Raw genomic sequence first — 26,915 nt, forward strand, 5'->3', positions numbered from 1 at the left:
CTCTCGGTATCTTCGAGTTAATTGAAGATCTTTTAATATCACTCTCCTCGAATCTCAACTTCTTAAACGTTTCCAATTTGATTTCGCCCTCGACTTTCCTTTTTCCCTATGCAAGATTTTTTATATTCCTAGCATAGCAATTGTATCAGAGCCAACCCGATTTATCGTACCATTTCTCAACGCGATTCGAAAGAATTATTTAGTACGAAATTCTGCTGAATTAGTCGAACGTTAAAGTAATTCTTCTTCGCGAAACACGATCGCCCAGTATTGATCGGTTCGGTTTCCAACCGATTCCTAGAAAGATTCTAAAGTATTACATGAAATTACAAGAATAAGAGGTTTCCATCGCAGACCCGAACGTATTTTTTCGTACGAAGCAATTATCTGGTTTATCAGCGTCGGAGGATCATCGAACTCGGCCACGATAATTTTCTATCCACTGGTTGCACTGTTTTTTAATCACACAGCTCATTGGACAGATAGAACAGCCTTCGACAAAGAAGAGCAGTATCGAAGCCCGCAAAGGAACAGAAGGATATGGAAAAAGGAAGACGAGGAACGTAATCGTCCATTAAGTTTGACCGCTGTACACCTGAAATTTCTACTTGGCGCGTTGGAAATTCGTGATCGCGAAATATATTGGAATAAATCAAAATGAAATAGACGAACAACGAACAATTTCCTGAAACGAAATTTGTTTATTCGGGATTTTACAATCGAACGTCTCGCGCGATTCTAATAGAAAATTATCTCGAGCGCGAAAGGAGACTCTCCTAAAATTTTCTCCGTTCGATGAGACGGAAATTAGTTATTTCTGAATAATTCTCTATCAGATAATACAAAGCTCTATTATCGCAAACAATGTGATTCGCGTGTACTCGATTTCCAATATCGTTTACAATTTCAATTCCAGAAAATCTGTATGGTTGCTGTTATATTATCCTTAAATCTCCTTTATCCTTTAGTACTAGACTGCCCATTCTCCTCTGTACTTTTTACCCACCAAGCTTTTCTGCGCTTCGTTTTCCTTGGCCGCGGCGATTCCACGTAGAAACTTTATTAGTCCTCTTCCCTTAAACACGAACCGGCGATAAAGGCCGCCTGTGAGCGAAATATCTTGGTGTTTCATAAAGCTGGTGGCATCGTACCGGTTTGTCCAGGTAGGCGGGTCACTGTTTCCGTAATGAACGAGCACAGGCACCGGTCGGTATGCCTGGAGAAAAACGAAACAGAGAAGGGAAACGCGAACGAATCCCTGGACGATCGATATTCGATTAATTGGATTTGGCTAGGCGCACTGACGATTTCTCTTTCGTTTTTTTTTTTTTTTTTTTATCTCTTCGTTTTTCCCCTCTGTTTTTTAATTCGCCCTTTTTCATGGCGTTTTTCCTCCGTTACTCGTCGACGTACGATTGCATAGCGCGGAGCTACGTTTCACTCTCGGTTTTTGATCCTCGGGCGCGCAGATAATATACCGAAGCGAGCGAGCGATTGCTACGGAGGATGTTCGAGCACAGTGAGGGGGGGATTTGTTTTTCGGGGGATTCGATCGCGAGAATCGAATTGGATGGAGATGGCGTTCTGATTTCCTGCGGATTCTTCCGAGAGGAGTGGTTTTTCTGTGTTTTCGGATTAGAGACTGGAGACACGACAGCGAAATATCGCGCTATCCGAGTCTCGGTGAATATTTTGTCGAGGCAATGGGACAACAGCGTCGAGTCGTATTATCTTCCTTAGTCGGACTCTCCGATTTCGCGTATTTGGTATCCCGAATCCGTCGATTTTCCACGAGAGACTAACAAAGATTAATTTACCTATTAGTCTGTCACGATAGTTTTCAGAAACTTCTTCCGAACTTTTCTACGAACGTTTTCCCGTGAAACTTCGTGCAAATCAAAGTTCGAAACTTCGGTAGGAAAAAACGAAAATGGGGAAGGAAGGGAAAGAAGAAGAAGAGCAATAAAAGGGAAATATTTATCCGAAAGGAGAAATATTAAAACTACACTCTACGATGATTATTCTCCATATGCTGTGAAATTACAGCGTATCGATCGACGAAAGTGGCAGCCTTCCATCGTAATGGAACGCGACAGAGCGTGCCAGATAGAAATCATCTTCGTAACGATTCGATCGGGTTTCGACCTGTGTATAATGTTTCGCGATTCGCGCACGATCGCGTCGTAATTTTGCCAGTAATAACGTTGGTAGTAATGCTTGTTTGTATGTAAACGATTCCCAGCCGGTGGAATAATTATTAACAGACAGTATTCGGAGCCGTGTTTTTTAAATAGTTATGCAATTCGAATTGGTTTCGGCCATCCTACAGTGGCCAGCGATGGACTACCGCCACGCGTAATTCGACCCGTAAACACGAATCTTGCGCGATTCTTTCCGACAAAGCGAATTGCTAGTGTGAAATAACGATCGTGAGGTGGTTTATCGAGCGTGTTGGTTGGTTTATTAAAGAGACGAGCGATAAAACGATAATAGTCGATTATAATAAAATCACTTTAAGTACAAGTACAGAGTAATCGTCGCTCGCTCAATGCTACTATTTCACTCTCGAACTGTTCGGCTCGCTAAACTAATCGACTATACGTCTGTCTTAGGGAGCACGTCTATTCGTATCGACAGGCGTTATTACAAAAAGTTAACGGCGATCATATTTTTTCCCGAGTTCGTCTATCTTTGAACCTAACAAACCAAAGCAACGTTGGTATTCCAAGGCACGATAATGTGAGTCTTTCCCGATTCAAATCTTCCGTTGATTCGTATGCCGCTACAATTGTTTTTCTACTTTTTAGGAATCTACGTCTTTAAAGAATTTGTCGAAAGCTGTAGGTAAAAATGGTACGAAGGATACGTAGGATCTACCTTGGTTTCTGATAAAATAGACACGCTATATACATATATTCTTTCCGCCATTGATAGGGAAGTAATCGAAGAAGTAATTAACTAGGAGACTTTGTCCGGTTGACAGTAGATTCGGTTTGCATATGGTCAGACGTTAAACAGAGATCGAAGTACGCGTAATGTCTACGACTAACTCTTGGTTATATCGTCTCTTCTAGTGCTTTCTTGAACAATGCTTAATGCAAATAGAAGAATATTTGTGAGACACGGAATCAATGAACGACAAAGCAATGGTGGAAGCAATGGAGCGAAGAGTAAGTCGTGGAAAATGCACGATGTCGAATTAACATGTTGCAATATTTTTATTGCTTTTAAAATCATTTTTAAGTGTTCTATCGCTGACGGAAGCGAAAGACCGCAACGCGAAAGATACACGATATAACAACATAATACACGTGCGGGTAAACAAGAAGAATTTCGAGAAATTCCATTTAAATCTTTTATCGTCGAACGTTTCCACAACGAATTATAACTAGGATTCTGTATCTAGCACAAACAGAAAATGTAAACAAACAAATCCAGAACAAAAACAAACAAGTGGAGAATATATACGAACAAGCAAATCAAACATGTTTATGTACAAACTGTAAATATAAAGAAATCTTTTTTGTTTTGTTGGATAACATATTTGAAACTTTAATCCCACCACAATATACGTCTGTCGAAACTACGTACATAGTAGAAAAGTTATCGAATATTTATTTGAAAAAACGATTAAATTTTTCTGTAATAAGAGAATTTAGCAAAAATTAAAATAGTAGCTTTTCCAAAATAAAAGTTTCATTTGAATTATGTCGAGCGTATAAACAGGCAAGGTCTTTACCGCCAAACTTCTCTATCAGATGCAGCAAAAAGACAGAAACAAAACTTCTCATAAATCGATCGGATCAATTTATATTATTTATATTTACGTACATCCGTCATTGTACATATTTTAATATGAGAGATACGGGAACTTCAATCCGTACGTATCGATGGATGAAATAAGCAAAATGTCAAGGGGGATGTATCACCTGGACCCGCATACGTCACAGACGATCAATTAAAATTATTAAGCGAGCAATAGAATTAAAAAAAGAAAGAAAGATACAAATTTCGACGTTAACACAGAGCATACAGAATAGAAAAAATTGTATCGCATGTTGGAATACAACGATATTACACGCATAGGCATAAATACTCCTACACAGACGCCCACACAGGCATTTGAACAGGACACTTACATACTCATTATTGTATAGAGAGTGGGCTTCAAAATATTTAAGGAATCGTGGGTCACTACCTACGTCTAGTCCGAGGGTAACTGGCCAACGATCAACAATCTCCGTACGTTGTTAATTATATCACTCGCTTATATAGATTTGGCTCTGTTTAATAAACATCACTGAATATTATTTTAACATAAACATCGTGTCTTCCACAGATTGTTAATCTTAACTTTAAGATTAAATTCTAACAAGGCAAATCTCAAGACTAAAAAGAAGCAAAATGTATAATTTAAAGAGATTTCAATCGGCAATTCTAAAGATTGTCTCCATTATTGCTACGTTATCCAAAACAAGAGCGGCTAATTCGCTTGCTCGAGAGCTGGCACGCTGCTCCGTTGCTGGCTGTTACTTTTCTTCTTGTTCCTTGAAAATTTAATCGTCGCGACCGCACCGCCTCTAATGCGATTCCCTTCGCCCACATTGCCTCACACTCGGCGTTGCAAAATCTTCTCAAGACAAACTACGACGTAAAAACGGTCCGACAACAACACGGTCTCGTGCCAGATCACTTTTTGTGCTAGACCAGAGACAGTTTCCTCTAGGTCTGTACGAATCTAGGATATTGAAATATCGAGAAAACGTGGTTTCATCGCGACAGAAATAGTAAATATGTAAATATTTAAATTAATGAATCGATACAGGCAGTAGATAAATATTTACGATGAAAAATGGTGTTATATTGTATAAATATGTTATAAAAATACCTATATACGAACAGCTCTATCCTCTCTCATTCCACATTTACGGAATAGATCGATGTTTTCAACATCTTGCAGGATATAACGTATTCGATATAGTTAAATAAATATTTTTTATTAATATGAATATTTATACGAATCTGTAGGTTATTCGTATATTAATTATGTATTTCGAATCGCACAGTGTCGTGGAATGTTTTCAGAGCACGGGAAGTACGAACAAAATTCAGCAAAACTTAAACAAAAATAGTATGCATAAATAACAACTATTATTTGCATTGCAAACGTTCTGAAAAAGGAAGAGCGAACAATGCCACTTTTGTCAAAATTTAACGGTGAAACGAGTACTTCATAAAAATGCAGCGACGAGTGAACAAGTACTAAATTAAAATGTAGAAAAGCAAGGAATGTTTCGACCGAACAATGGCAACAGAGTTTCAATAATCCAGACGTTTCCCTTTTTCCTTTAAACTTCCAAGGTTCCTCGTAAATCGAAGAAATATTGTGAACTCTTCAGCGTACAATGTAACCAGCCCAGCGTGCTGTAATTCGTATTCTCGAAACTTTCGATAATTCTATCGCAGAATGGAAAGAGAGACGAGGACAGGAGAGAGGAGAGACAGAGTGGCGTTTAAAAATTACACTATTCAGCCGACGAAAAGATTGAATCCATAACAGAGTAAAAATTCACCAAGATCCTCTACCGATTTCGAAAGAAACGGTTATCGCAGAAGCACTTTAAACGGAACGTTCGAACGTTCGAACAAATCCGAGAGGGCAAGACATTTTATTTCGCCTCAGATTGACCCGTGGCTCCTAATTGGTCCTTGCTACCTAGCTCTGTTCCATTGTTTTAACTGGAACAACTGTTCAATTTACCGCGGTTTCGCCAATGAAGAATAAAATAAAAGAGGAGGAAAAAAAAAGGAAGAGGAAAGGAAACGACCTTATACCGAGAACAGAAGTGGGTGCGCCCTTTCGCAAATAATTTAGGATTAAGGCTTAAAAGTACGGAGCAAAGTTTACGGAAACAGGTTTCTGGCCGAGAGGACTTGGCAAAGGAACCGCGCCGGAAGTGGCAGACTCTACATTTTCACCGGAAATAACGAGCTGGACTACCTACGTGCCTCGACCATTTACTTCTTTGTCTTCTCTCTCCTTCTCCTGGTGGGATATCTTTTTTTTTTTCTTTTGGATCCTTTTTATTCGACTGTAATTAAGAAAGAGGACAGTGGAGAGGGTCGCGTGTGTGAAATCGTTTCGGTGAGCTTCTAATTGGAGAGGAAAACCTCTGGTTTCGGACGAGGGTGGCCGGTAACACGCTGACCTCCGATGGAACCGCGACAGAGTTTGATTAATACCACACGCTCCCGGAAGTCTGTGGCAAATGGATTTTCGATATTGCCGCGCGCTGCCAGTCCAAGGAATCTTCGAATTAATTCTTCCCTTGACACTCCACTATTTCGTGCTCGACCGACAAAATAATTATTGACGAAATAATATATCCATCAATTTACTTACGTTTTTCAATATCGACGTATTACGCAGCTTTTTAATTAAAAGAGCTACAGTGCTCTCTGTATTTGGTCTCGTCTCATATGAGAAATTTGATATACGTAAAACCTTTATTTCCGATTTTTAAATCAACACGAGGGCATTTCGACGATACATCGAACGAATGAAAATGATACGAATATGTTGCATTTTTCGAACGAGCTTCCTATCGATAGCTTTATTTATCGTATAATTTGAACGGTGTCCAGTGAGCAAAGCTGTTCGAACGATACGCCGATACTTCGTATCTTTTTGATACGCGGTAAGCAAATATCGTGGATTCGCGAATGTCTAGAGGAAACAAAAATACAGAAAAACGGGAAAGAAACAGAATGGGAATTCCAGTGTTTGTTTAAGCTTCGTAATTCGATCAACGGTTTTCAGACGTTTAAACGAGAACGGGATAAAAAATAGAATGTCTCTGCGATGATATCTTAAACTTATATTCGCTAGGTACAAATCTGACGCATACAGAGAGTACAGGTATTAAATGCCGAGACATTTCAGACATGCTCACCCTCGGGAAATCTAGCTTGCAATCTTGCGCTCCAACTGTAGCCAGATTATCGGAAATCTGACGTTCACGCGGGTTTACGATGTGCCAATCCCTATTGAATACCGTGAAACGCTTCAAGGTTCGTAACAAGGGAACGCCGCGAACGATCCGGCTGCGATTTAGACGAAACTTTGTAGATGAGAAGAACAGGCAAAAATAAAAGATACGTATTTTTCCTTATCTACGGTAACCTAAGTTCAAACGGTCAAATCACTCTGAAAAGTTCAACACCTTAAGAGCTAACAGTTAGAGAAAAAAAAAAAGTTTCCGTTAGCAAAAATTAAATATTTTCTAAGACGGTGGAGGGAAACGCTAGAATTAACGAAGAATTTTCGAAAATCTTCACGTTGATTCGAAAAGATACACAGAAAAAAAAGAAAAGGAATAGTATTTCCAACACTCTCTCGTAACAAGAATATCGTATCTATTTCTGGAATTACTAATATTCGTTCACATTAATATCTATAATCTTTATGGTTAAGTAAAAAGTGGAAACAAAAAAGAAACTACCCAGGATCGTCCTCAATTTCTTTAATTACCAATTTTCATTTGCCGTTTTTAATAATGGTATGCTGAAATAAAAGAGCCATGAAACATGAAAAAAGAAACGAAAAGACAGATACATTACACGAAAGCACCTACCAATTTCCCTAATTACCAGTTTTCATCCGCCTCTTTATATCCAGAATCATAATCTCAAAAAATGAAAGAATAAAATCCAAAAGGACCAAACGAAAAGAGCAAAAATAGTTTCTCGACTTATCGAGCTTCGTTCCTCTCTGTTAACCTACTTCTTCGATAAAATAAGAAACGGAGAAAAAAAGGACAACGTGTGATTCGTTAAAAAAAAATCTGTTTCGCTTTAATCTCTCACCTTTCTATTGAATTTACAGGTAGCAGCAATTCCGCGAACCCGAGCACGACCTGGACTACAGCGACGACGATGATTCTCACCCTGCCAGCGATCATGTATCTGATGTTCTCCTCGACGACGATAACCATGACGCCTTACACCTCGTCGACGTCAACTCCTAGCAGCAGGTAGCTCGTACGCGCCCGCAAGTACACCACTGCCACTGTTTGACCCGATTAAGAAACAGAAGAAAGAGGAAAATAAGAAAATAAAAAAACATCGTCCATGTAAAACCTAGTAGTCTAGGGCTTCCAGTTATGTATGTTACTATGTATGGAGTAGATAGCTTGAATAACAATTGATTTTTATTCACGAGTGGGCCTGTGTGTTAAGCGGGAGGTCGAGATGACGTAGAGAAGAATATCGAGCAAAAAATATCGACGAGGAAGATACTCGCCCAGGTATAGTTTCTTTTCCTGGCCAGCACGCGTCTGTCCTATTTCGAGCTCGTCTCTAAATAAATCGAAATCGCGACGCAGACGATTTTCATTTTTGTTGACTCGTGGCCATTTATTCATCGACTTTTCTCGAATTATACAATGTAAAAAAGACAAAAAAAAAAAGAGGCAATAGTGGTGGAATGGAGAAGAAGAAGAATACGCGGTGGCACGTGGCTGAATTCGATAAAAACAACACGAATCTGAGAAGACGTGGAGAAGTTTTGTTGTAACCTCCTGTACATGATACACGCCCCTGAGACACGCGTAAAAAGACGATCGTACTTTTCAAATCGATCGTTTTTATTCCGGCTTCTTCGTTGATTTTCTACGATATTTGTCATTGATCCATATTTATTCGTTCATTTATTTATTTATTTGTCATGGTGAAAGATCGTTTCGATCGGGTTGTACGCGTCATTCGTTTAGCAACCCCGGTGTTCACCGAGATTGTCGAGGATATATAGATATATACATACAGGGGTAAATTAATATTAAACGAGTACGAATAACGTTAGCGCAGCGACGAACGGCGTTCTGCTCAATATCTGCTCCTTTTAAGATGTCTAACGAGGAACGCGACACCATAGGTACCGATTTGTAATCTGTACAAATTGTAATAAATTACCATACGAAGTACGATTCGATCACCGGTGTATTTCGTTTCTTCTCGTCCTTTCCTTTCCGTAGAAATGTAGCTGGAAGTTGAGAATTGTTGAACGAAAGATCCAGGTAAGTGTATACAGTTTTCTCGTAAAAGTCTACAGTACAATGAAACGTTATCGTTTCGGAAGACATTGATTACGTATCTTCAAGCTACAAATACGTGGCTTATATTCTCGTAGAACAACCGACACGATATTTACAGTAACGTAATAATACAGAAATAGTATCGTGTTCCGTATATCTTGTTGTTTGATATTATGTTCTGAATATCGGCGTAACAGCGTATACAGCGTTGTAAGGAGGAAAGGAAGCAATATTTACATATTTTTAATTAATATTCCCAAATCGTCCGTAAATATTCGAGCGTAGAATTTACCTTTAGGCCAGAGAAAGCCTCTCCGTGGAGCCGATCTCCGATCGTCGAGGAAACAGGTAACGAGAGCGTGAAACGAGCAACGAGAACGCCGTTATTAAATTCCTCGAGCCGGCGGCGTGCGAACTAACGATTATCGGTTTATGTAAATACCGCGAACAGGTACGTGCACGCGGCCGCACAACGAATTAAACGATGAATCCAGTAAATTCGATTTAACGAGCCGATAAACCTCCCCACCGATCCGAAACTCTTTCGACGCAATTACGCTAGGCCAAACAGTCACGTTTCACCGACATAATTCATATTTTGCCGATATATTTGGACGTCGAGCCTGGCCAACGCGAGTGCACTTCAACGTTTACGACCGGCCGTTCCCTTAACAACCGTCCCTTCTTATTGGGCTGATCTTGACTTTAATCGCTTATAAACCCCGATTTCTCTTTTCGGAAATGGAAGAATGAGACTTTCGGCTAGCAGAAATCGATAATAATGCTGTAGAATGGTATGTACGTATGTGTAGTGGCGAGTAGCTTACAGAGACATCTATTCAGAGTCCATATAGGAACAACCATATACTATAGACGTACGTAAATTAGGTTTGTTAGCGACGCGACGATATTCTCAAGGGTCGTCGACGACGATCGATTTGCAGCTGCTTTAATTTCGTACAGTTTAACAGAGAGTCGATGTGGCGTTACGCACAGTTATCGCGACAATGGATAATTTATTTTTTAATTATGTACAGATGATTCATAATATGAAGTTAAGGATTATTTGGTATGATCAAAGCTATCGCGGCTAACAGATGTCGTTATCCGATCATAATACCATCGGTTCTTCGAAAAATCGTATCAATCGTACCCGAACTGATCCACTCTCGATACACGTTTCTCTCGATTTCTCTCCGTTCTATGAAAATCGAGCAAAACACAGTTGCCATTGCGACGAGCATCTCCTAATACGATCACGCGAAGGCTAGCAGAATCTGGACGATTTAACGGACTCGCCTAATACAGTGGCGGTCCGAATGCTCGGTAAATATCCGCATTAAAATTCAGTGGATGTTATCGGTGCACGAAAGGGGCGAGCTTAGCATCGTCCACGTAGAAAGGAACGTGAGTGAGAAACGGCAGTGGTCTAAATCAAGCTTTAGGCGTCCGCGCACGTCAGCTTGCGCACGACCAGAGACCACGTGCTGCGAACACGTGCGAGAGAGCTTTTAATTTCGCCGACAAGCCAGATGGACCGAATGGCTTCTATCTCTCTCTCTCGCTCTCTCTTTTTACTGCCTTCTCTACGCTCTTGATTAACGTCGATTCCGCGGTGGTCTTTCCCTGTTACCTTTTCATCTTCTTTCTCCACCTTGTCGACGTCGCTCTTTTTCTTCCCGTATTATGACCTCAAGTCGCCGCCAATTTGTCGACGCTGTAAATTTGACCGGTTAAAGTATTCGAAAAAAAGAAGAAACGTTTTCTTTCGGTATGTTAATTCTCCGTAATTTCGGCTAGAGAAGAAGAAGAACGAATCGTTAGGAGATAATTTTTTTTCTCGGTGCTATAATATTTGACACGTGATTCCGAAATTACAGAAAAATTATTTTTTATATCCGAAGAATAGTTCGCTGGGTGGAAATGAATTTTCGCAAAGTCACCTCTTTATATCGTTCCGTGCAGCCACCTACGTCTTATCTACGCCACCTACGATAATCTGGACAGAGAGTTTATTACGGGTCGACGATGTTTCCTCGATAATTGGCGAATTAATATCTCTTCGGAGGTATTAAGGACGAGTCTAGAACACCTCGAAGCAGGACTTATCGCGGACCACGTTTCCGATCAATTTAACCAAGCTTTGGAATACGGAAACGGGGCCAAAGTTTATTTCCAACTAGAACTATCAATCATTCTTAGAGCAGCAATACCTAGGAGACTGAAACTTGACTCGAGCAAAGTAGCACTAGCGTGTAAATCGGTATGTAACATTTTTCCATCAAAGACAAAGAAGGTACGAGGAATATTTTGAATTAATTTGAAAGTAAGATAGTCGTATCGTTTAATACGAACTATTCTCCTTTGGTCGGAAGAAAAATTCTTTTGATACTGAATAGACAGAGTAACGGGTTTTACTTTCCTCTTTATGAGACTTTCCTTTGATAAGAGAACTTCATTCTGCGACAAATAAATAGAATATAGAAATAACGAAATTACTACTTGAAAATCAGTAAGGTATACCAAGGATCTACGATTAGCTTGAAGATAACAAACATTATCTTTTGATACGAGTTTTCTTCTTCTTATCATGGGAGGAATGCTTTTATTGGAAGACGAATGGAATAGTAAATTTCATCTTCACGTCAATATGGTGACAGGTAAAAATTTTGCAAGAATGATAATTAAAAAACAAGGTATTTACGAAAGAACAGTTCGAGGCCGGATCTCCGTTTCACCTTAACTTCCAAGACGAAAAATTTGGATCGTCGTCGATCGGATTCAGAAACCAGGGAGGAAAGAACGATTTTCGAGGTTTCGTCCAATTAACAGCTCGTAACAGGATCGCTAAGAATCAAAACTACGCCTCTATACGAATATATCTCTAACAAGATTAAAATTTAAAAAAAAAGAATAAAGGTGATAAATGAATAAAGCTGCAAGTAAGCCACGGCAAAACGAATTCGTTAAGGTTTTAATTGACATCGAGTAGCTTTGTCGTTGGGAATGAGCGAAATAATTGGATGACTGGTCGTTCGAATCGAGGATCGACCAACTGTAACGATGGCCGTTGAAAAACACGAGGAAACGAGGTTCGAAGGGGAACGAGGCGAGTTAAAAAGAAGAAAAATTGTATCGTAGATTGAGAAGGAGTAATGGAAATGGTCGTGGAAGACGAATAAAAGGTAGGAAACAAGGCGTGTTCTTCTTTATCGACGAGTGTTACCAATAGGAAGGTTTCGACGAGAATTAGGAAGCATGGATTATTGGAAGGTAGTGGGTACGGTCTCGATTTACCTGCTCGACCCGAATCCAGCGATGGAGAATTATTTGTATCGGGTTTCGTGCAGCTACGAAGACTTTAACGAGACCAAACGAGCCATAGTTAAATATATTGTATCGAATCTTTACAGCGTTGCAATAAAGGTTTGCTCTCGAAGCTACAATCGCGTGACAGATTTCTCTTTGAATATAATTTTCTATATATATTATTGGATTGTTATATAACGAATGTCTCCAGATAAATATAACCAGTTTTAAAGCGAGAGTTTCTAAACGTAGAATTATCTGTGTCGATACATTTTTCCCGCGATTACGATAATTTTCGTACAAAATTTTCTCCGAGTTTCATTACGATACGACGATCGCGCGACTCTGGCTGGGAGTTTTATGTAAAAACAAAAAAAGAAAGAAACAAAAGCCATCGCGCTAAAATCAAAAAATTTTCTGATGAAATGAAGTCTGAAGATAAAGAATACGGCTCTTTCTTCCGGAAATGTCGGAGGATTCGCGTTAACGCGGCCACGAAGACGTTTAGACGGGCTTGGAAATTTTCCATCGCAACTTGCGCGCTGGTGAAAAACTTCGCTCGGAAAGAAAAACGCGAGCAAGAACGTGAAAAGTGAAGGAAGAAGGGAGAGGAAGAGGGGCAAAGTTGCCAAAGTTAGCGACTGATAACTCACGGCCTCCATAAACCGGACGGAGTTACGACAAATATTTGTCTTCTCGCTTTTTTCCCCCGAACGCGTTCCACCCCACCCCACCCCGCCGACCTCGATGCTTTTCCCGGTTTCGCTTCGATACTTCTCGTTTTCCTTAAGCTTCCGTGGATTCTGGACGTTGAAGAAAAGTAAACCCTCGTCGACAACGAAGGAACCAGCCCGATTCGTACACTCGACAGATTTCTCTTGCCTCTAGAAACGTTTTTCTAAGTCTCGTCCTGCTGTTTGATATTTCATTGTGAGTTACGAGTAGACTGGCAACTTTCATGCGTCCGTACAAGCTCTGAAAGTGTAAAATTGCACAGAGTGCACCTAATACGAAAAAACAGAATAAAGTATCCAAAGTGTAGCGTCTCGTGTTATGCTTGATAGATGAAACGACTATTTTCCGAGCGTCTACTTTTTTACGCATATTCTCGAAGGTATGAATTTCCATTGAACTTTCCAAATGAACGGGTCTCAACGTAATTCGATTGTTTAGACAGCGGTGAACGGGATATGGTTTGCGGATATTCAGGAACGAGGCTATAAATATTGGAAAAAGAGGGTTTAAGAGGAGGATCGTTTTACGATGAACTTTGGGTATACGAACTTTAACATTTCTTCGCGAACCATCGTATCGATATTAAAAGAACGTCCTGGAAGAAATGAGACGGAGCAAAGGAACATTTGGGACAGAGTAAAGGAAATACATAAATAAAGTTACCGGATTCCTTTGCCATCTTATTTATTTGGTTTATCGTGTAATTCTCGAGAAACTGTGTGAATTCTGACGTGCTAAATACAAACGAGAAGTACCAAAAAATAACATGGAAAATGTGTAAAGTGTAGTCAAGAAGCGTGGTTCGGTTTCCCCGTGGAAACCGGCTGTGAATACGCTTTTGCGGTAGAGCCGAGCTGCGAATTTCAAAGTTTTAGCTTTCAACCGAGTTTAGCTAGTGCCTGAGAGTTAAAGAAGGAAAAGCAGCCGACGAATCGAAGGCTCGGATGCAGAATTCGAGTTAAACTGTTCCAGCGGCAAGTCTTGAATTCCTACGTTAACACGCGAGTCGTCAAAATTTCGCGCAAATTCAATTCAACAGTTTCTTCCGAAATTTCAAATATTCCCTAAAGACTGCGACGAATAAATGAATAAAAAATAGGAAGAATCAACCGTCGTAATAAGACATCAATCGATAATACACAAGACTTGTTGAGGTTGACTGATAGAAGAACGAGTGGATGAATTTGAGTAGAAAAATATATTGAAATTGTTGAGAATTTCGGATCTTAATAGCCGAAATAATGGTATATGAACACTAAATTTACACTTGGAATTTATAGTAGAATAGTTATATATTTATATGATAAACGATTTCAAGGATATTCATCGATACACGCACGCGTCTCACCTTCTTCCATACCAGACAGTTAACCGACTGAACAGTTTACGTTTATTTGTTTTCGAGACGCCGCGCACACACATACTACCGCACACTCATATTCACATACATGTATCACTACTACGCAGCTAATCTAGTCTAGCACATAAAATTATACGTATCTCGATAGAAATAAGTATAGGTATAGGTTTAAGTATAGTGTATGCTGATTCAGATCCTCGCCTTTACAGTGTTACAATACAATAGGAAGAAGCTACGATAGGCAGCACGTTTATATATTTATAGCAAAAGACATTGGCAAAAAGTTACCCTTGTAGCTCTAATTGAAGGCTACAAAAAAAAAAAGCAGCAATGGAAATCTACTTCTAGCTCATTTGTTTCTAGACCTTGTAATCCAAAATAAAATTTATATTCAAGGGCACAATAAGACGGAGCTCTCGTTGTTGCGAATTTTTTCTTTCACTAAATTCTATTCTCTTCGTAACAGCGGTATGCAGGTCACTGATATACAGAAGAAAAAGCGTAGAGTTTTTCTTCGAGTAATTACTTCGACAAGATTAAGTCGTCTTGTACAGATTTAAAACAGACAAGAAATCAATAATTCGCCGAAAGAATTCACTTTTCTTCGTTCTTCTTCCTTGCTTCAATAGCTTCGCTCCGAAATTGCGGGCTAATTCCTCGCAGGAATCGCTTCTACACGTTAAAAGAATCAACGACTGTTGAAGAATGCAAAAGCGTACGACTCTCAATCGGGGATAAGCTTCGATAAAAAAAAGACGTAGTCGTTAATGCTTTCGAATCGACGAATCTACATTTTCGTTTGCCTGATCGGTTCTACCGCCTTCTATGTACTCTTTTCCCCTCTCCAATTAATCCGTTTTTCAACCATTCTCTTCCCTCGACCAAGGAAATTAACGCAAAAAACGAAGAGAATAAAAAAGAACTGGAGAGAAAAGCGAGGAAAAAATAGCGGACTAAGCAGGAAATTGTTCCAATTAGGCGAGAGTTTTCATCCTCCGAACAGGATTCAAAATCCATTAATTAATTACACGAAGGCGTGTGCATACGCGTGCGCGCGCGCGCGCGCGCGCTTGTGTGTGTGTGTTGGCGGAAAAATGCGATGCGAGAATTTCGAGACGGGTCCTTCGTTCGCACTTTTAATTAAACATCGCAACAGAGCGGGCTGTAATTAATTGGCGTGAGTCCACGCCGCGACCGCCTCGATTTTTCCGTGGAGCAATTTTTCAAAAAGGAGTCATCCTGAAAAAAGAACCACCGCGAGGAAGAAAATTGATCGCAGCTCGCGCGGTTCGTAGCCATGAATTGTATAGTTTATTTCGTTGGATTTTTATGGGACGATAGGACTGGGAATTTCCAACTTGTATACTTTTACAAATACGTGTAAAACGTTTCGCGAGGAAACACGTACGTACAATTATGAGATGGTATTGCCAAGTGTACAATTCCGCGCCATTGCGGAATATTAGTTTTTCTAGCGTTCGAGAGTAGGCAGTTATATTATTTTCTAATAAAAATAAAATTTAATATCGTTCCAATACGATGGTAATTATGAAAATTGATATTTCCTTATAATAGAAAAATAAGAATCGCATTTATAACGGAAAAGTAATAAATTGTTGTACGATATATATACGCATTATTTCTAGTTCAATTTCAATTAATTTTACCTGTGTATGCTAGTGCGGTGCGACTATCGAGTGGAATAAACAATTTTTATCTATGAATCTTCAAGTTCACGATACGTTTCTTTCAGAATATAGCGCGAGTTTCATCGTCGACGAATTTCCATTCGGTAGAATCTTAATTCCATAATTTTAATTAATCCAATTTTAAACGACTAACCTCTTACTTTATCGAAGCAGCAAAGTTGGTTAAAACACAAAGTAAAGTTCGAACAGTTAAAACCTTAATCCCACTAATCCTCGAACTTTCATCCCTCCGCAAAATGGAGAACAAGTCTCGCTTCAGGATCCTCTCTTAACGTTTCGATATCAAGTGGAGATCTGTTCTACGTACTATATTACAAATTATAACTCACTCCAACGTTTTTAATTTTAGCGTGACATTACAAAAACTCGTAATCTAGTAACAATTATCCTAAGATAGTTATATGGAAAATAAGTAAATAAATCGGAAAATAAATTCCCTTTTCCACGCGCGAATACGATTTCCCGAAATTTCGACGACGGATAAAAGTTATGCCGTGAAATAATATAAAGAAAAACCACGTGGAAATGGTTCTCCAGTGACAGAAACAATATCGACGATGAAAAGATTCGATTAAAGGAAATTTGATAATGGAGAACGACGACGAACGTTCGTTGACGCGCGAACTGACCACGATAAACACTCGAGAGCTCGCTTTCGGTACGTGGACGATGAACTATTTAGGTGAAAAAACGAAGGAAAAAAAAAAAACATGGAAACGACGAGTGTAACGGGCTGGTTCGCGTAATTTATTATAAACCGCATCGAAGCGCGAAAGTGCGAGATTCGGTTCGGAATCGGTGTGTTAGTTTCGTGCGACGCCGCAGTAAATTGTGCAGCTGTTTGCTGGCTGGCCTCGAAATGTTTCTCGCGATTGTAAATGATCGCCGTGGATCCTGCTGCTTCTGGTTGCAGCGAGCATAGTCCGGGAAATAACCAATCCCATGGAGAAACATAATTTTCGTCCTTCAAAATATTGTTTCGCGATATACGGATGTAAATTGGTAATTTTATAAAAAGATCTGCGATATTTAAGTTCCAACTAGAACGTATTCGTGAATTTATGATATTTATGCATTTATGGAAAATTTCAAGATGCAAAAGTTTGCGCACAACGTTCAGAAATACAGAAAATATGCAAAGTAAGCCACGCATCGTGATATTTATTGCACGAAGGAAATTTCTATTTTTCGTTATGAATTTGCATTATCATGCGCGATTTAGTTAGTTATAATCGGGTTGTGTGGCTTCTTTTCAAAGAAGAATTAAAGATCTATATCTCGCTTCGATTTCTAACTCTTTGGATCGAAAAAGCTCGCTATAAAATTTTCAACGACTATTTCTGATACGTATCAAGCTGTAAACCGATCCACTTTAGGCGACAGCAGAAAAATTGCACGACTTTAAACGTCTCATCCTCCGAAACCGGACCGTTCGATGTCAGTTTACACGTGCTATCGTTAAACTTGCAAAAAGATAAAAGCGTGCAGAAAAATCGAGTCTCGACTACGCCCAGTCACGATCAGTTTTCCAAATAGACCGCATGCATTAATCATGCACGCTAGCACAGCTCTATATATGCTGCACATTCTATTTGAAGAATTTGCTGCCGTAGGGAATGGACACGGATTGGCTGCATAATTGATTCGTTGTACGTTTTCGTTGTTTCAACGGCGGAACTAGTGAAAGTATCTTGGAAAATATTCTTTAACAAACACGGAACGAATGGAATCGTTAAGCGTATTAATCGAAATTGATCTATTAAATTAGCAATTATCAACGAATGTTGAAATTCTGAAATTGGAATAAAATACATAAAATAGGCATTTGCGTAATTGTTTAAAAGGGATATACGGATATGCTGTGGATATTTACAGAAATTTATTTCTTTTTTTCAATTATCGTACGTGCTAAATAAATATTATAATTCTGTAATTTCAGGATTAATATCGTAGAAATTCAGAAGGATTGCATACTGATGGTGAATGGGAAAAAATTGTAAGAGAGAGACGTTTCAACGATGCGAGAAATAACCGGTAGCAATTGTTAATTAGTAAACGTCTATCTTAATTAGCAAGCTGTTCCAGTGTTAATTAGGAAAATTATTTCCCAACCACGCGGACCAGAGTTTCCGGCCGACGTTCACGAACAATCAGAGCCGGCCAGGCGCGGAAAAAACAGTAGTTTGTAACTTTTACCGTATCTACGACGCGAGGACGTAAAAATTGTCGTCGCAAGTTTCGCCGGCTGGATGACAGAAAACTCGTTTTACCGACCGTTTCGCGGTTGATGGGCTCTCTCGACGTGCGCACTTCGAACTTCCAATTACGCGAATTCGGAATTTTTTTGATTACGTTTGAATCTGGAAAATCTTTTTCGTACGAACAAAAATTTCAAATTCCTATCCACCGAGCCGTTCAAACCCTAAAAATTACAAATCTAACTAATTCAACGTCAAATCTTCATCGGGCGCTCTAAATTCCCAAAATACAGAATCAATCCCATCGTCATCGAGCGTCCGAAATTCACCGACTTTCCAACGAGCTCGTTCCGCTATTCATTTAAAATCTAACCACGATCCAATCTCTGTCGTTCCAAATATATAAACAGCGCTACCAATTACGACGATTAACCATTTACCCGATCAGGATAACAGGAAACGTTAAAACTACTAGGAGACTAAAACTCGTAGAAATCGGAATTTTTTCAGGACAATTTCAAACCAACCATGTTCGTACCATCCGGGTCATTCGTCGTTCTCTTTCGTGGTAATCCCATCGGTATAACGAAGTTGCAGGTTCGTATCCATGAGAGATGGTGGAATAATTTTCTGGCAACGAGAACGCTACGATATATCCAGGTGGCGGCGTGTAGGCCCACGGGGATGCGTTGATACGAGAACGATAAATGCTGGTGAAACCGTTCGCGGAATTGCTAGCCGGCTAACAGGACATTTCGGTATTAATGCGACGCTGATTCACAGCTGTGAAATACGTTCTATGTTCACCGACCACAGCCTTCAATCACCACTGATTACCTCCACTTCGTCTAACGAAGAATCCCTGATAAACAGATAGCGTTTCGATCGACTTCGTTGGTTTCGTTTTCGGAATGGCGGACACACGTTCGATTGGGTTATTCGTGGTGGTTTGTTTCGTTCGTGCCAGATCGAGAGAGTCTCCGCGGGTGTGTCTACCGTTCGCATTTACTTGGTTTCTTTAATTCGATCGTTTATTTGACCGGAGACCTCTCATCGAGGTTGACGGACGTTGATCCGTTTCTTTGTTAGACTCCTTTGCGGTTGAATTTTGCGCATATTGACAATTCCCCGCTTGGATTTCATTTTCTTTTTTCTCTTTGTCGTTGCGTCCACGAATTTTTGAATCTGTATAAATGTCTGTAATAAAAATTCTCTCATCTAATCCATTCAGATCGCTACAGAATAAAAATTCCTATCGCTCCCAATTAACCAATCAGTCGCTTTTTATTTTTCCAACGAATCGGGAAATTTCAATTTCTTCCCTTGGTTTGGTTCGTCGAAACCAATTACAGCCGTGCGGAAACAGCGGGGGTTGCTAATAATTTGGAAACGCAGTGCGATCTTACGGCGAACGCATAATACCTAAACTTAACCGAATGCATAAACTGACCGTAGCTTTCAGCGTCTCTTAACCAACGACAGGTCTCGATACGACCATCCCAATCTACTTGGAGATCCTGGGCCCGAAAGCTCGTTCGTTTCGATCGAGCCTTGGAGACATTTAACGGCGAGCAGCAAACAAGACGGCGGTCTTACTCAGGTTAACGGTCCTCGTAATAACCGTTATCATTATCATTCCGTGCAGAGGACTATCTGAACAGGCAGTCACGGCCAGTTACGCGACGCGCACCAGGGAGCTTGGTATCGGCAATTAAAATTCATGCGGACGTTGTTAACCTTCGTCCAGCGGCAAGTATAGCGAAAACGTGACACCTACGGCATGGTTCATAATAACGACAGCGAGATGAGCATACGGCAGTCACTTTGTTCTTTGCGCTCTTTCACGAATGTGGTAATATTCTCGAGAGAGGATTAGAGTAGAAGATTAGAAGCGAATTTTTAACCACTCGCGAGTAGAATACCAAGCTTCTTCGAGGATACTCTGTAGAGGATGGAATAACATTTTGCAGTGTTTGCTGCGAATATCTTTCTCTTCTACCAACGCGTTTCAATCGTCTAATTTCACCGATGCGTATACATGTACCGAAACCGTCAACGAAAATGCGAAGGTTAATCTATGAAAAATTTACAAACGAGCCACTCTAAAAGACTGCCTGGCGCGATCGCGTAACTAAAATCCGCGATTTTTAAACCGGCTGACGTATTCCTCGCAGACGAACTCTTTCAAAAAGAAGGGAATAAAAAAGAAAGAAAAAATCTAGTCGGAGAAAAATAGAGGAGAAAAAAGAGGACGAGGTAGCGGAATATAACGGAATTCTAGTTCTCGATACTTCGCCAGGGGCAACATAAATTTGCCGTTGCGCATCGGTTGAGAGCGTGTCGGATGCATATGGTTCCGGCGCGATGCACGCCGCGCCCAATGCATCGAATTTATCGCCAACATATGATATGCTCGATCGACGTTTCATTAGCCCTTTATCGTGGTGATTATAATTCCAATCCAGGATAGAGTACCTAGAACGCTGCACAAAGGGCCTGTGGCTAGAGCTTTGAAAAAGGTTCTCCTCGCCGGAGCGAGTAATTTCGATCGAAGTTGTCGCTCTCCTTTCCTTCTCTTCCTTTTTCCATCGGGAATCGCCAGCCATTTTCATCGATTAAACGGTACCACCGTTGAACCACAGCATACAAGGAAAAAGAAACAGAAGAAGCCAATATACATATACAGTCGGTCGCAGAAGTATCCGTTCTGAATATTTTTGAAGATTCTCGAGTTTAATACTATTGATAATTTTGGATCTTAATTGCCGAAATAATGGTAAAGGAACGCTAAGTTTACATTTAGAATTTACATTAAAATAGTTATAGATTTATTTGATAAACGATTTCAAGAATATTCGTCGATACGCATTTACACGCGTCTCACCTTCTTCCATACCAGACTGTTAACTTGTTCAGTTTACATTTCTTTGTTTTCGAGGCGCCGCGCACGCACATACTTCCTTCCACACGCTCATATTCGCGTACGTGTATTATACATATCTCGATAAATACGTTTCCTTTCGCCGACACGTACGGCTCGTCTAATTCTACCGACGCACAGGTTGCGTCCATTCCACGATATTTCCATAATACATCCATTCGGTAATTATCTCCTTCCCTTTCCTTTCGATCGGTTAGTTACACGCGTACGAATATAAAATTGCGCGAATACTCGCGATCTGGATACGATATTTCATACTTATGGAGCGATGCGAAGTTTTGCAAGTGACTATAGATGCAGGTAAATCTGACAAGGTGATCGAACGTAACAACGTATCGCGTCCCGCGATTATAATTGGTAGCTATAACGAGGGCGATCGACCGGCTGGTTGAAAGTAAACATGCCGAAGCACTTTCGAAGATAGCGCGAGATGCAGGGAATTTCAAAGTCTGTTGTTATCACTTTAATTATCTGCGAATCGAGCGAAGCCGAGGATGATCAATGGAGAGGTTAGGCGGGGCAGGTTGAAATATAGGTTGGGTAATTTGGAGATGAGGTAGTTAAGTAAGGCGAGCCTGCTTCGAATTTTCAATGCGATTACAGTTGGAAAGTTACTCAAGGGCTTGGTAGATTCATTTTCTTACGTAATTTCAGATTTAAAATAATGCTATCGGCTGTTAAGGCACAAATTGAATTTAATTAAACGGAGTTAGAGGCTGGTTTGGATATGTTGAAATAGAGTTACCTTCTTAAGTTAATTCGAACTTGCGCCAAGCGCTCTTAGAATAGGTTCCTGTGTGTACGAAGCATAGGTTGAAGCGAGTTAGACGTAAGTTATACGCGCTATATAATCATCCCTAAATGTACCAAGTACATAGATTGCGAGATGAAGCGGATGCTTGTGAAAACAACGACGTTAATACGGCAGGAAAAATCTAAATTGTCGCAAAGATCAACCGCGTCTGATTTATACAAACGTTAGTTTCAAAATAATTTATATAAAACGCGACTAATTTGTTACGGACTCGGATTAAACCAAAATCTCGTATTCGAAATGAAACTTTGGTTAAAATCCAAATTACAGGTAATATAATCGGCCCGCGTCGCGCATCAGTTGTGGAACAACCCATAGAGAATAGGCATGACGCGTGTGCGATCGCATACGGAAGCTGGATCGCGCGTACGTATGTATTATGCTGGCGCTTGTACGCGAGCACGTACGTTAATTGGCTATGGCGCAACGGTAATGCGCCGATTGATACGTAAATGGAGTGGGCAATTATGCGACGGAGTAAACAACAATCCGGTCCCACCGGTTCACGCCGTCGTTGATGCACCGTGTAAATCTGCATTCGACCAACGCGTATCCGCCCTCGCGGCGCGAAACCCTACGGCGACGCGGCGCGCCAGATCCATCCGCGATCATCGCCCGAAATCCCTCGCTAATTACGATCATCGGCTCGTCGTCCGATTGACAAGAAGTTACGCCAACCGAACGTTCCCAAGGTTTCACCGAAAATTGATAGACCAGCGACGCGACTCGGCGATTAAGTCGATGTTGCTCGAAAACTTCGAAATTGATCGTTCTCGTCTTCATTTTTATACAAAGTACGCAAGACGACTATTTACGTTTCTACCGTTGCCCGTCGAAAAAATAGCGACGCGGATAGCTGCGAACGTAGCTGCTTGAATTTTATTGCGGCAAGAGGCGGCAATATCGCGTCGAAGGCAAGTAAAAAGAAAAAAGGAAGGCGGATAAAGGAGATGGAAAAAAACCATTAATCTTGTCCTCGCAAATTCGACGATTCATCTTCACCGTGGACTATCGTTGCAGCGGTGAAAACAACGGTACGGAGCAACTAAAATTTTCGCTAACAATAGGACTACATGGTATTTTAGCAAGAAAGCGTGGCGAAAAAAAAGAGGAAGGAGAAATAAAAAAAGGAAAATTATCGGCAGCAGGGCAAAATGCGGTGCAAATTGAACATCGCCATTAAATAATTAGAGCGAGAGCCGCGGCGAAGAACGGAGCAAAGTATTTCATCACTCTCAACATAACTTTTTCCACCTTTTGTTATCGCTCTCCCTTTCCTACCTGTCTCTCTCACTCTCTCTCTCTCCCTCTCTCTTCGCACCATCATTTTCCTCTCGTTTTACCATTCTCCCTTCTTTTTCTCCTGTTTTTCGCGATTTCTCTTCTCCCTTTTTATTTTCCTTCTTTTTCCTTTTTTTTTTTTTTTTTTTGTTGCTATTTCGATGGTCCCGTTAACATGAAATTATATTTCTATTACGCACGGCCGTATTTAAGCCATTATGCGTGGTCGTTGCTGCAATTTTCGCTGAAACGCGATTAACCCAAATTCGCCTGACGTTCTATACACGTATCCAGCGCGATTAACGTTCCGCTTCTCAGACGCACTTTAAACGCGCTCCATAATGATAGTTCTCTCCTCGGCTTTTTCGCGTCGACCCCATTTTTTGCACTCGTTCTCGTCGGAAAACAATATTTTAAATCTTAGTCTATTATTTCTCTATTATTTAATTAATTACTGCTGGAAAGAAAAATTGGAAGAATGTTCTACGTACATTTACAACGTCACAAAGTACAAGAAGAAATCGAAAGAATTGGAAAGAAGGAGACTGCTCGGAATACGATTTATTCAATTTTCCTACTAATATACTCGACCATTCTTTCACACTTATTTTAACGAGGAAACGATATTCCACTTTTCCTACTTCTTCCTTTTTCTTAATCCGTCGGTTCCTTTTTATGCGAGGAATAGGTCTTCGCTATTTTCCCCTTGGATATCGAAACACGTCGATGAAATCAATTAACCGCGATAGAAATCCGTTCTTTCGTCGTTTCTCTTTTTCGAACAAAAACTTTCGAAAAAACCTCACGTCCGACCACGTATTCGCTGGACAAAGCTGCGCCAAAAACACACGATCGTTTTACTCGTAGCGGTGATATTAAGCGTCCCGAAATTATTCGATCGATTCTCCCTACGTACAAAAGAGGAATTAAAAGAGAAGAATTCCGGAAAAGAGAAGAAAACAGTTCCAACGAAACGACTGGCGTCCTCGTTGCGAGATTTCCCAGCAAACTTCCCAACCCTCCACCAAACGACAAATTACGCTCATACACAAAAAGTAATCGCGATCGTTGCAACCTCGAGCCACGAAAAAACGAGTCATCTCCGGAAAGATAATTAACGCCGCTACTAATTGATGTTGCTCGCGTAATTACACCTGCAACACTCGCGAACCAACCACCTTCCGTTTGCTATTTCGGTTATTTCGGAACGAAGGGAACTTATCAGACTCGTTGGATCTTTCACGCGTTCCATTCGATCGAAAGAATATTCTCCGAGATTCCTAATAACCGAGCAAAATATCCCAACATCTTTAGAAGAGTATCTTCTTTTTACGCCACGCTCTTTCGTTTCAACGAGTATTTACGCGATCGGAGTTACAAAAGAAACTTATGTTTTATTCTAATTTGCGGAACTAGAGCAATCGACAAAAATAATTGTTAATTAATCTTGGAACAGTAACGTGGCACACGGCTGGTCGAAACGATCGAAGGGCCGATTTTCATACGCGTTGCGAGAGCACGGTAGAGAATGAAACGGCCTCCAGATATCGAGAAAGTTTACCTAGCGACGTTTATTGTAAACGTTCGCTCGCAAAAACATCGTCAGGCAAATATTATGCGAGCACGGCCAACGTATATTTTGGAATTGTCGAAAAATATTGGTGTTCGTTCGATTATGCGCCACGTGGCCCGGGCATATTCCTCCTTTGTAAATGCCGAATTTTAGTTTGTATAGGACTCGATATTGTGGATCCTCTGTACGGGCGGGGCTGTTGGCGCCTTTCATCGAATCCGGCCGTTTCATCCGACGTTCTAAAGAGAAATTACAGCCGGATCGTTCTTTGTCGCCACGTGGAAAAATATTCGACCGATAGATCGTCCTAGTTGGATTTAATCGACGCTTTCTTCGGTACGGATGTATCTTTGAGCCACGGTTAATTAGCGTTTGCTAATTGCGGCTTTTGCGCGTGGATTTCTGGACGGTGGATAGTCAGATTTGCGAAACATGGGTTAATAATGACTGGTATTAAGTTCGCATCGGTGAATTAGCGATCGGAGAATTTTATATCGTCCAATTTCTACGGTAGATTCTATTGGATCTATTATTAATTACCTGAAATTATGTAATCTACATTTCAATTAATCCCGCGTAATCTCTCCATTGATTACCATTTACATTCGCATTCATAAATTTTAGAACACTTACGAGAAATTAGATCGACTTTGTTACCGTATCGATAGTCGTAATCCCGCGAACGTAACGTTCCTGAGAGAGAGACCTGAAAACGCCGAATTTTCTAACAATCTCTTAACGAGAGAAACTTCGTAAATGCAGAAAACGAACCTAGTTTCCAGGCTACGGAGAAAAAAAAAGGCAACGAGATAAAAATAAAAATGGCATGAGAATACTAAAAATTTGGCGGCATGGTGGAAAAATGGCGGATCTTTGCGTAGTTTTGGTAAGAAACAGAGTTCCCTTGGCACGGTTGAATCGCGATCAAGAGTCGCGGGCAGAGTTCGGTGTGTTTGCAGAGACAACGGAGGCAACCGGAAATAAATAAGAGTACACGGTACTTGGACGACGCTTCGGCTTCCCCGCGGGCTCACAGTGGCTGCCATCCAAAAATATTCCGACGGCAGAACGCTTATTTCGACGTGGCGGCGCAGCGGTTGCATCGAAGGGAAAAGACAAACAGGCAAGAAGAGAGGACTCTTCCGGTACCAACTCTCTCTCTCCCTCTCTCTTTCTCTATCTCTATCTGCGTTTCCCTCTCCGATTGTACACATACGTAAGTATGCAACGTATGTCCACGGAAGCGGGAAAATTTTCAGAAAATTTATTCAACGACCCCGAGGCAAGAAAGAACGTCTCGTCGCTCAATGCTAGGATGAACTCCCGGTGAGTGGAACACGGCTCATGATTTTAGAACGAGCGAAGAGGTAATAAATTTAGTTACAGTGATTCGCGAAACTTTTAGGTTGTTCGAGAAGTTCGCGACCAAGTTACGTTGTTGTTGGAATTCGCGTTCGCAATTTTATATTTGTTATTGTTTGTTGTTGTCGGACGGAGGATTAGTAGTTGACGATTAACGAATGAAATCGATGGTATGGATCGACTCGAGGAGAAACGTAACGAAACAAGAAAGAGAAACGTTTCGACGAGAAAGAAATATCGAGGACGAGCGAGGGAAAAAGAAAGAAGAGGGAGGAAGAATTATGGAAATGCTGTTCGCTACAGAAGCTGTTAACGAGCAAGATTTCGTCCGGGAACCACGGAAAAGTTGCAGCGTGTCCAGACAGACGCGACTACTTGCTGATTTTTCGTCGGAACGATCTCGAGACTGGTCGAACCGCGAAGAAAACCGTGAGAAGAAGAACAAGGAATTAAGGGAAATTTATGCAAAGGCAGTTTGCTCGGACCGTCACCGCCGCTTAACATACCTTTTCTCTTCCTTAAAAACTGTATTTCATTTTTG

General features: G+C 40.6%; 2 protein-coding genes across 3 annotated transcripts in view; one reads left to right on the top strand and one right to left on the bottom strand.

Annotated features, from left to right (window-relative positions):
* LOC139990927 (uncharacterized) overlaps nt 1–8,981 on the top strand; it is a 129,227-nt gene extending 120,246 nt beyond the window's left edge. The window contains exon 6 of the mRNA XM_072010582.1: nt 7,886–8,981. Within this exon, the coding sequence (XP_071866683.1) occupies nt 7,886–8,037 (152 nt within the window). The 3' untranslated portion in view covers nt 8,038–8,981. The remainder of the gene's footprint in view (nt 1–7,885) is intronic.
* Nucleotides 1–26,915, bottom strand: part of LOC139990929 (peripherin-2-like) — a 347,906-nt gene that overhangs the window by 219,850 nt on the left and 101,141 nt on the right. The window contains exon 1 of one of the 2 annotated variants that reach the window (XM_072010587.1): nt 7,867–7,991. The exons of the other annotated variant lie outside the window; for it this stretch is intronic. The gene's annotated coding sequence lies outside the window, so the exon portion shown is untranslated. Of the gene's footprint in view, nt 1–7,866; nt 7,992–26,915 lie in introns of those variants that run through there. 2 annotated transcript variants of the gene reach the window in all.

Source organism: Bombus fervidus, chromosome 9 (genome assembly GCF_041682495.2).
Source record: "Bombus fervidus isolate BK054 chromosome 9, iyBomFerv1, whole genome shotgun sequence".
Taxonomy (NCBI): Eukaryota; Metazoa; Arthropoda; class Insecta; order Hymenoptera; family Apidae; genus Bombus; species Bombus fervidus.